General features: G+C 38.0%; 1 protein-coding gene across 1 annotated transcript; it reads left to right on the top strand.

The window, feature by feature from the left end:
• Positions 1 to 736: 736 nt before the first annotated feature.
• LOC145065588 (receptor-like protein EIX2) lies at positions 737 to 4161 on the top strand. The gene has a single exon (XM_079012622.1). It carries the CDS (start codon positions 822 to 824, stop codon positions 4014 to 4016), a length of 3195 nt encoding a protein of 1064 aa, XP_078868748.1. The 5' UTR covers positions 737 to 821; the 3' UTR covers positions 4017 to 4161.
• The last annotated feature ends 8326 nt before the right edge of the window (positions 4162 to 12487 follow it).

Below are 12487 nucleotides of genomic sequence, written 5' to 3'. Positions count from 1 at the left end.
AAATGTGCAGCACTAAATAAGATCAAGTTTATAAAAAAAAAAATGAAAGTATGTTACAGTAATAGTCCCTGTGGTTTAAAAAACATTTCAGTTTCAGTCCTCTTTTTGAAATATTCTCTGTATCATCCCTAAATTTGCATTTTGTTATAATTCATCATAAATACTTTGTTTAACCCTAAGAGCAAAGAAGATTTTGTTCCATCTCCCTCAAAGAAGGCCCTCCCTCTGCAGTTTCTTTCACTTTCCCTGTACTCATCACATACACCTCCTGCATTAATAAGAAAAATATTGAAAATACTATGCTGTGGCGACGCCAAATCAAATGGAAGTAAGAATCTTTGAAAATAAAATCTAAACACGTTTCCATGTACATGTGTCAAACTTATCACATTTGACAGGTTACATTAGGAAAAAAAAAAAAAAAGCTACAATGAAATTTCGAATATAAAGTTGCTGAAATTATCCTTACAGGCCTTGAAAAATCTGGTTTGTTAATTATTTACAAAAATATTATAAATTATCTTTGATTTCATGAGAATATGTCATATTCAATTCACATTCCTGTAAAAGTTGTGTCCACATGATACTAAGGAATACAATTCTGTAATTGACATGGGCGTAAACCAGTTATTTTGATCAAGAGAAAAAGAAAAATAGCCTAGGACCACAAAAGAATACAATTCTATCATGGACTTCCAAGTCTTCCATGGCTTTATAAATCAACCAGTTCCTTCAACATAGCAACCATCAATACTTCTTAACAACCCATCTTCCTACTTTACTTTGTTTTTCCCAGTCTCTAAACTGTGTTAGGATTGATCATGGGGAATCCGAGGGGTTTGGGGCACCTTCTGATTTTTTTATGTGCGTTCTTGTTTGCAGGAGGTACATATACTTGTTTGGGTGATGGAAATACGAGTGTCATTTGCTCTGAACAAGAGCGACTTGCTCTTCTCAAGTTTAAAGACAGTGTCAGAGATCCTTCTGGAATGTTGTCATCATGGGTGGGCAATGACTGTTGCATGTGGAAAGGAATTTACTGTGAGGAAACCGTCCAAAGCCTTCATCTTGAAGGCTGCTTCTTAAGTGGTAATGCAGTGAACTCTTCTTTGGTAGAGTTGAGGAATCTAAAACACTTGGACTTGAGTGGGAATGTTTTTGAAGGAAGTCAGATCCCAAAGTTCATTGGATCCTTGAAGCAACTGACCTACCTTAATCTCTCTGGTTTTGAAGGTATTATTCCTCCTCACATTGGCAATCTTTCTAATTTAAAGGTTCTTGATATCAGTCGGAATGAAGGAAGGCTGATGGCAGATGACATGGCATGGGCTTCTGGCCTATCGTCACTTGAGCATCTTGACTTGAGTTCAGTAGATCTTCACGGAGCACAAAACATGGACACGCTGTTTTACATGCTTCCTTCGTTAAAAGAGTTAAGTTTGTCTGATTGTGGACTCTCAGATGCTGACCTTGGTCTTTTTGTTAATTCGAGTAGAATACTTCCCAACATCAGACACTTGGATCTTGGTCACAATCATTTCCAAGGTCCACTCCCTGGCTTTCTTCAAAACATGTCATCCCTAACATTCCTTGATCTTTCATACTTCGATCTTAGTTTGGCATGGAATTTTGCAAACTTGCTAAGCATGATCCCTTCTTTATCTGAGCTTCATTTGTCAGGTTGCAGGCTTGATAAGACTCAACTTTCTTCCCCTCATCTTAATCTCAGTACACTTTCTAACATTCGACACCTGGTTCTTAGTGAAAACTCAATTGAAGGTGTATTCCCATCTGTTTTCACAAACATGACTTCCCTAAGAGTCCTTGACCTCTCAAGAAACATGTTGAATTCATCGGTTCCTGTTATTCCTAACCTTCTAGATCTTGATCTTTCCGGTAACCGGTTTAAGCAGATTGGGGATGTTGGAATATGGAAACAATGTCACGTGAATCGATTGCATGCATCAGATAATTATTTTGAAATAGAAATGAACGACTCTCGAAAAAATGATTCAGAATGCTCCCAATATGCCTTGGAATGGTTGGATTTGCGTAGGTGTTCGATTGGTACTATTCCAGAACCACTTGGAAGACTAACCAATTTAAGATGGATAGATCTATCTCTCAGCAAATTGACAGGCCCAATTCCCGAATCTCTTGGAAAATTAAGATCTTTAGAAGTATTAGATCTATCTCTTAACCAGTTAACTGGTCCCCTTCCTGTGCTCCTTGGGAATCTTTCCGAACTTGACCTTTCTTTTAATCAATTGAATGGTTCAATTCCAGAATCCTTTGGAAATCTGGCAGCTTTAACTTATATGGATCTAAGTTCCAATCAGTTAACGGGCCCCATCCCAGCATCTCTAGGAAAACTTGTCTCGTTACATTCAGTTTCAGTGTCTTCAAATTTGTTAAATGGGACGATTCCAATTTCAATTGGGCAACTTGGTAAACTTCATTCTCTAGATTTCTCTAATAATTCTTTAGAAGGAATAGTTTCTGAAGATCATTTTGCTAACCTTTCAATGTTGAAGTACTTGGATACTTCTTCTAACACCAAGCTGACATTCAATGTTTCACACAATTGGATACCTCCATTTCAACTGCTGTTTCTTCGACTTAGTTCTTGCAACATCGCGAATGGATTTCCACATTGGCTTCGAAGTCAAAGGAACCTTTATGAGTTGGCATTGTCCAATGCTTCTATTTTTGGGCCGCTACCCAGATGGTTGCGGACGATGCCCGTTATTCCTTCCTTAGATCTCTCTCACAACAAACTCAACGGACCTTTGACAAACCTTCCTTATGGGTATGTTCCATCATTATCTCTGGAATGTAACATTTTCAATGATTCAATTCTAAGGAAAAGTTTGGATTTTCTTGATGTTTCTAGAAATAGGTTAACCGGTAAAATTCCCAAGTGTCTTGAGAGTTTGCAAAGGTTGTATAATATACTTGGCTCAAATAATCAGGTGGCTGGTGTCATTCCAAGTTTTAAAGCTCTTAATTTATTTCGCCGGTTAAAATTGAATGATAATAACTTTGTTGGTGAACTTCCTCGAGAATTGGGGAATTTACGAGGCTTGAGGATATTAGATTTGGGTGGTAATAAATTGTCTGGCAACATACCAGAATTGGTCATAGAAGATCTTAAAAGTTTGGTAGTTTTGAGGTTACACAAAAATAACTTCACTGGAAGAATTCCCTGGTCATTGTGCAAAGCTTCAAATCTACAAATTTTGGATGTCGCAAATAACAACTTAGAGGGACACATCCCTCGTTGTCTAGGAGAGTTGAATGCCATGGTTAATAATAGTGGATTTCAGCAGATTGCTGGCTCTGTCAACGATTATGAGAATGTGGATCAGGTCATGAAGGGTGTTGATCTTGAATACACAAGAACTTGGGATATGGTGTATAACATGGACCTTTCAAGCAATCAACTTGTTGGAGAAATACCGATCGAGCTAACTGCACTTTTCATGTTGGTGGGTCTCAATTTATCGCATAATCATCTCAGTGGGTTCATTCCAGACAACATCGGAAACATGTCTGCATTAAATTCTCTCGATTTATCTGGAAATGAGTTGATTGGGGTGATCCCTCCAAGCATGGCAGCTTTGACCTTTTTGAGCTATTTGAATTTGTCACACAACCACTTGTCCGGACTAATTCCAATGGGAAATCAATTGCAGACCCTCACTGATCCATCAGTATATGAAGGGAACAAAGATCTATGTGGACCTCCATTGCCTAAGACTTGCCCAATTCACAAAGATTTAACAACAACCAAGACGAAGTTCGAAGCAGGTGATGAGAAGACCAATGTATGGTTGTTTTATGTGGACATAATTTGTGGATTTACAATAGGGTTTTGGGGTGTAATTGGAGTTTTTCTGTTCAAGAAGCAGTGGAGACAAAAGCTTTTCATGTTTGCTGAGGAAACCATGGAAAAAATATATGTTGTAGTCGTGGTAAGAGTTAACAAGATCAGGAGAGGAAGAGAAGCCACGTAGGTCCTTTGGAATCAATGGTAGCTTTGCTTTGTAATGCCGGTAGATATTGTGCTTAATTTGGATTTTGTTTGTGTAGTATCTATGTTGTTCACTTGTTAGAAGGCGTCCATTTTGAAATATTTGGGTAAATTTGGTATTTATACAAGATCAAGTAGTTAGATAACTAGATTGCTGTGGAATTGAGTTTCTTTAAAACTAGAAAAAAAATCCATGAGAATCAGAGTGTGTTATTGATTACTAGAAACGATTACATACGAACTCTATATAAAGAGTTTAATATTTACATTTGAATACCCTATACTTATTATAAATGTAACTACATAGTCTAACATTCCCCCACAGGTTGAGGGCAGGGAACGACCTGCAACTTGGATCGTAAAAACTGAAATCTCTGAGTAGATAAAGGCTTTGTAAAGACAACTGTGATCTGCGATCTGATCATTTGTAGATATGAACTTGACATGTAGTTGACCTCTTGCTACTTGTTTACGAACTAAGTGGAAATCTACTTCAACATGTTTAGTATGAGCATGGAACACAGGATCGGTTGATAGATATGTGGCTCCTATATAGTCACACCAAAGAGTAAGAGGAGATGGAATCGATATGCCAAGTTCACGCAAGAGGGATTTTAACCAAATTAGTTCCGCAACGGTATCAACAAGGGCTTTGTACTCAGATTCAGTTGAAGACCTAGAAACTGTCTTTTGTTTACAAGCAATACAAGAGACAAGATTAGATCCCAAATAGATGGGAAATCCCCCTATGGATCGTCTATCTACTGGACAACCAGCCCAATCAGAGTCAGAGTAAGCCTAGACCGGTGAGGATGTAGAATCTTGCCAAAGAGCATCTGTAAAAGCCTATAGTTGTTTACCGGATTGATGACGAATCAAGAGATCGAGATTGGTTGTGCCTTTTAAGTAACACAAAATACATTTAACAGTAGACCAATGATTTTTTGTTGGTACATGCATGAACTGACAAACTCGATTCACGACAAAAGCAATATTCGGGCATGATAAAGTAGCATACTGCAAAGCGCCAACAGTTTGGCATACATTGTTGGATCCGAAAGAGGTAGGTTATCATCAATATGTAAGAGTTGAGAGGGACTCATTGGAGAGCATGCTGGTTTGCAATCAGAGAGCCCAGACCGCTGAAGTATCTCGAGGACATATTTTTGTTGAGATAGCACAATGTTCTTCTTGTCAGGAACAACCTCAATTCACAAAAAATAGTGAAGTGGACCCAGATCTTTAATGGCAAAAGTGGAGCTAAGACGATGTATAATATGATCAATGGTTGTCGGGTTGTCACCAGTAATAATAATATCGTCCACCTAAACAACAACATAAATGATAGGTCCACCAGAGTTAAGAATGAAACGTGAAGGATCGGTTTTGGATCCTGAAAAACCACATTGAATTAGGGTCGTGGACAACCAGATAAACCATGCTCGTGGAGCTTAGTTGAGCCCACAGAGAAATTTGTGAAGAACACAAACATGATTCGGTTTGGTTGAGTCAATGAAGCCAAGAGGCTATCTCATGTAGATAGTTTCTTATGCTTATTACATACATTGTTTTGCTCAACAATTGCAATTGGCTCTAGTTGCAGTGTCTAAAGATGTGACCGAGGTACATAACTTCTTCAAAACTTTAAACTTTATATTTAATGTCATAAGTTCTTCTTCCAAGCATAATGATCAATTGCAAGATGCTCAAATTGCTGAAATTTCTCATTTAATTGAGGTTGATGAGATTGAGAGTGGAAAAGGAAAAAATCAAATACGAACACTACAAAGGCCTGGAGATACTAGTGGTGTTTTCATTTCAAATCAATATGTAGTTTGATGAGATTTTTTGGTCCATCTTGTGTAGTGTTGACTAACATTGCTACAAAAGGTTCTACCTCTTCTCAAAAAGGTAATGCAATATGTGACATCCCCATTTTCACGGCCAGAAAAGACCGATTTATTTATGCTTTGTTTTATAAATCAGAGTAATCGTTTAAAGAAAACGGTTGCGGAATTTGTTCCCAAAACAAAATGTGATAAGAATTTATCAAAGCACTTCTTTAAAGAAATGTATTTTCATTAAATAACAAAATCTCGGGATGTCATGTTTCGATACAGACCAAAAGCATAAACAGTATAAAATAGACCTTACAACAGTGATTTATAACTACTGATCTATAATCCAAAATCTCTCGTCAAGTCCAGCAACTTATACTCTTGTGCCATTACCTGTAATGCAAAGAAAACTGAGTGGGTCAGACTTGGGAGCCTGGTGAGCATATAGGGTTTTCAACCCACAGTAATATATTTATTATATTTAATCATCAAACAATCAACCCAATTACCCATCCCCATTATCTCCATTTATCTTAAAGATCTACCCTAAGAATTATCTATCCTTCATTCTTAAGGATTGACTTGAGGTATAGGCACGAAGTCACATCGTTGCCAGGGTTTACTCAATAGGCACTAACTCCATAGTCACCAAGGTTTATACAATAGGCGCTAGCTCCATAGTCACCAAGGCTTATACAATAGGCGCTAACTCCATAGTCACCAAGGCTTATACAATAGGCGCTAACTCAATAGTCACCAAGGCTTATACAATATGCGCTAACTCCATAGTCACCAAGGTTTATACAATATGCGCTAACTCCATAGTCACCATGATTGATACAATAGGCACTAACTCCATAGTCACCAAGATTTATACGATAGGCGCTAACTCTATAGTCACCAAGATTTATACAATAGACGCTAACTCCATAGTCACCAAGGTTTATACGATAGGCGCTAACTCCATAGTCACCAAGGTTTATACGATAGGCGCTAACTCCATAGTCACCAAGGTTTATACAATAGGCGCTAACTCCATAGTCACCAAGGTTTATACAATAGGCACTAACTCCATAGTCACCAAGGCTTATACTGATGGGTTTTAGCCATAAGAACTTTCCTATGTGCGCATGCAAAACCCTAATGCATGGATCTAGGCTTTCTAATTAAACATGCTTTGAATCCAAGACTTCTAATAGCTAATTAGGTTAAATAACAACATTGAAACAGATCTAGAACGATACCTTTGAATTCCTTGTTGATCTTGTAGTCTTGGAGCTTCTAGAGTCACAAATATCACTCCTCTAATGGCTTACAAACACCAATAGCAAGGAAGATGATTTAGGAGAGAGGAGAGGGGAGGAAATCGGCCAGAGTCTTCTTAATTTAGGTGAGATGCCGATTTCCCTTACTCATGGGGTCTATTTATACTTGTAGACTCCTTAAGGGTTACAGTCTAAACCCTAATTGGATAATCTTCTCTTAAGGCTATCCAAATCCTTTCCTTAGATAATCCCTTGGACGATTTTGAAGCTATCCTAGCTTCTAGAATCCATCCCTTGTATATCTATAAGGATTTATAGTCTAAAGCTTAACTTTCAAACAATTGACAGTTTATACTCCTTTATTTAATTAATCTCTTTAAGTCACCAAATTAATTCCAATTAATTCTATGACTTATATTAATCAAATAACTATATATTATTCTTTATAATATTTACTCTCTCTTAATAAATCATCCTATCAAGTTGCTATGGTGAAGGCAACCCAAAAGGACCATGCACAACCGGGTCAAATACTTGCCTAATATAGTTGTAGCCTTAGACACTATTCCAACATATACAATAGGCGCTAACTCCATAGTCACCAACTATCCTATCTACCCATGTTCTATCCAACATTTTCATAGATATAAGTACTTACACAGTTTAAATCATTTAACACCTATATAAAACATCAATTCTATGCCCATCTCAAATAGACAATCAATATATAAACACATAGCACATATTTCATAGCAAATACTTCGTATTTATGTGTTAGAAGAAAGTGATCGCATACTCACCCAAAACATATACTTAATACATTCAAACAATACTTGTATTAAAATCGTGTTATGAAAGGGACTATACACTCACACATATAAACAACTTTATATTATACACATAGCACGTATTTCATAGCAAATACTTAATATTTATGTGTAAGATGAAAGTGACCACACACTCACTTGATCAGAAGATGATCAGACAGCACTACGACTTGCAGAAGTAGTATTCTTCAGTAGATCTGGAAGATCTTCACAAAAACCGGGCTCCTCGCGGGCAGAGCTTCGGCTCGGGAATAACACTCTTCGGGATTTGCTTCGGGTCTCGGGATGATAACGGGGCTTCGGGGGTACTTCTTTGCACGTAAATGGATGCAATACAGGTGAGAGATGAGAGAATGAGCAACCAAACTCGGCTAGCCCTTCAAATCTATTTATAGGGCAAACCTGGCCCTTGCCACATCGTGGCACCTTTTTCCACGTCGTGGGCTTGGTCGTCACTGCATGCGTCATCGGAAGTTGCATCTGGGGGACTCCCGGAGGTGTCAGAAGACTGGCCACGTTGTGGCATTGCTTTCCACGTTGTGGTATCTGACAGTTTTGGGGTTTCGCGCCCCGAACTTCAAAAATTCATAACTTTCGCATACAAACTCCGTTTTCGACGTTCTTTATATCGATGTGAGGTGAGATTATGCTCTACAACTCTCGTTTAGACTCCATTGGCTAATTTTGACTTTATTTTTAATATATTATAATTATATTACTTATATATTATTTTTAGTAGGCCGGGACAGGAAAACTCCGTTATAAACTCATAACTCCTTCATCTGACGTCCGTTTTCGTCCGTCTTTCCATCGTTGCACTACTATCGATGAGATCTTCAATTCTCATTTAGATTGTTTTGGATAAATATCGTTCTAACGTAAATTCACTATTTACGTCGCGCTGTGTCGTGTCGGTTCTGTCGCGAAACTTCGACAGGTCATAACTTCTTCGTTATAACTCGGATTTCGACGTTCTTTATATATTCGGAAACCTCGTAACATATACTATAACTTAGTTAAGATTAATCCTTCTAAATAATCTTCCATCAAAAATTCATTTTTGATGCTTATCGTCTCTAAATTGACTAGCCCTGATCTACGGGCGTTACAATTATCTCCCCCTTAGGATGATTACGTCCCGGAATCATCAACGAAATAGGATTCATATACTGACTCCATAAGTTATCTCTCCATCCTAAGTAATTACCTTGATGCTCAATCCTGCATCTACTCTTCGTACTATGTTGGACTTTCAATCATAACCTTCGAGTTACAAAATAAATCCTTTTTGAGGACTCCTTCTTCTTAGGATAAGTATATTCCCTTATCTATTGTAACAGACCGATGGGTCGTGTCCCGATGACCTCTCATCGTAGTCGGACTCAATTTGATATGACCACTAGGGTCGGAATAAAAATCATCACACTAGTCATTACCGAAACAATGGTAACGACATACTTGAATAAAATGAACTCAATTACAAGCTTCTTGGTAACCTTGCGACTTCCCATGATCCAAGCGTGAGTCCTGTGCTTCCAGTAGTATAGATCTTTACTACTATTCACACCTACTCATACTCGTCCCAAGTATTCTCTCTCAGTCCCCAAGTCCTAAAATCACAAAGCAATTTAACACATACGAATGTGTCCAAATAATCATAAAATTTTTCCTAGACTCTACTAGGACTTCTTCCATGCGTATCTTCTATCATCAATCATACTTCAACTCGATTGGTGATGGAAATTCTAGATTATGGGACAACTTCAAGAATTACACCAATCGTTCCATCATCCTGCTAATCGAAGGTGTACTTCAGACGTACCGTAATCCTCTAAACGTTCCGTTATTTTATCAAACATAAACTAAAGGCAAGACACCACTCTTACGATATCTTCCGATAGGTGTCATTCACTATCATAAGCCTTTTCATTTCCTCCATTTACTCAATTCTCTACTAGTCTTCACCATGACCTCTTGTATACCCAAGCAGAAATTCAGTGTACTGAGCGAGAATTTAAGATAAGAAAGCTTTATTTACGATAAACGTATGACTCTCCTAATCGCTCCGAAATGTTTACATGCTAGTTCTAATATCATATCAAATGCTTAGAATCCTAAACACATAAGGTCTCCAGATCCGGTCGGCAACAGACCATAGATCCGAACAAATAATAGCATACATGGAAAACATATAACATTTAGCACATAAAAGCATTTTAGGCATCATTCCTAAAATATACTAGTGCTCATGTCTTAAAATATGGTAGAGACTCATATCACAATCATCGCTTAACATTCTAAGTTTAAGTCTAGAAATCCTACAAATTCCGAGTTCGCTTAAACTAATGCTCTGATACCAACTGTGACATCCCCATTTTCACGGCCAGAAAAGACCGATTTGTTTATGCTTTGTTTTATAAATCAGAGTAATCGTTTAAAGAAAACGGTTGCGGAATTTGTTCCCAAAACAAAATGTGATAAGAATTTATCAAAGCATTTCTTTAAACAAATGTATTTTCATTAAATAACAAAATCTCGGGATGTCATGTTCCGATACACACCAAAAGCATAAACAGTATAAAATAGACCATACAACAATTATTTATAACTATTGATCTATAATCCAAAATCTCTCGTCAAGTCCACCAACTTATAGTCTTGTGCCATTACCTGTAATGCAAAGAAAACTGAGTGGGTCAGGCTTGGGAGCCTGGTGAGCATATAGGGTTTTCAACCCATAATAATATATTTATTATATTTAATCATCAAACAATCAACCCAATTACCCATCCCCATTATCTCCATTTATCTTAAGGATCTACCCTAAGAATCATCTATCCTTCATTCTTAAGGATTGACCTGAGGTATAGGCACGAAGTCACATCATTGCCAGGGTTTACTCAATAGGCGCTAACTCCATAGTCACCAAGGTTTATACAATATGCGCTAACTCCATAGTCACCAAGGCTTATACAATAGGCGCTAACTCCATAGTCACCAAGGCTTATACAATAGGCGCTAACTCCATAGTCACCAAGGTTTATACAATATGCGCTAAATCCATAGTCACCAAGATTGATACGATATGCGCTAACTCCATAGTCACCAAGATTTATACAATAGGCGCTAACTCTATAGTCACCAACATTTATACGATAGGCGCTAACTCCATAGTCACCAAGGTTTATACAATAGGCGCTAACTCCATAGTCACCAAGGCTTATACAATAGGCGCTAACTCCATAGTCACCAAGGCTTATACAATAGGCGCTAACTCCATAGTCACCAAGGTTTATACAATATGCGCTAAATCCATAGTCACCAAGATTGATACGATAGGTGCTAACTCCATAGTCACCAAGGTTTATACAATATGCGCTAAATCCATAGTCACCAAGATTTATACGATAGGCGCTAACTCCATAGTCACCAAGGTTTATACAATAGACGCTAATTCCATAGTTGCCAAGGTTTATACAATAGGCGCTAACTCCATAGTCACCAAGGTTTATACAATAGACGCTAATTCCATAGTTGCCAAGGTTTATACAATAGGCGCTAACTCCATAGTCACCAAGGTTTATACAATAGGCGCTAACTCCATAGTCATCCTATCTACCCATGTTCTACCCAAAATTTTCATAGATATAAATACTTACACAGTCTAAATCATTTAACACCTATATAAAACATCAATTCTATGCCTATCTCAAATAGACAAACAATATATAAACACATAACACTTATTTCATAGCAAATACTTCGTATTTATGTGTTAGAAGAAAGTGATCACATACTCACCCAAAACATATACTTAATACATTCAAACAATACTTGTATTAAAATCGTGTTATGAAAGGGACTATACACTCACACATATAAACAACTTTATATTATACACATAGCACGTATTTCATAGCAAATACTTAATATTTATGTGTAAGATGAAAGTGACCACACACTCACTTGATCAGAAGATGATCAGACAGCACTACGACTTGCAGAAGTAGTATTCTTCAGTAGATCTGGAAGATCTTCACAAAAACCGGGCTCCTCGCGGGCAGAGCTTCGGCTCGGGAATAACACTCTTCGGGATTTGCTTCGGGTCTCGGGATGATAACGGGGCTTCGGGGGTACTTCTTTGCACGTAAATGGATGCAATACAGGTGAGAGATGAGAGAATGAGCAACCAAACTCGGCTAGCCCTTCAAATCTATTTATAGGGCAAACCTGGCCCTTGCCACATCGTGGCACCTTTTTCCACGTCGTGGGCTTGGTCGTCACTGCATGCGTCATCGGAAGTTGCATCTGGGGGACTCCCGGAGGTGTCAGAAGACTGGCCACGTTGTGGCACTGTTTGCCACGTCGTGGTATCTGACAGTTTTGGGGTTTCGCGCCCCGAACTTCAAAAATTCATAACTTTCGCATACAAACTCCGTTTTCGACGTTCTTTATATCGACGTGAGGTGAGATTATGCTCTACAACTCTCGTTTAGACTCCATTGGCTAATTTTGACTTTATTT

This window comes from Lactuca serriola, chromosome 8 (genome assembly GCF_051521515.1).
Source record: "Lactuca serriola cultivar US96UC23 chromosome 8, Lser_US96UC23_V15, whole genome shotgun sequence".
Classification (NCBI taxonomy): domain Eukaryota; kingdom Viridiplantae; phylum Streptophyta; class Magnoliopsida; order Asterales; family Asteraceae; genus Lactuca; species Lactuca serriola.
Note: the sequence above shows the minus strand (reverse complement) of the source record. Positions and strands in the feature narration are given on the sequence as shown.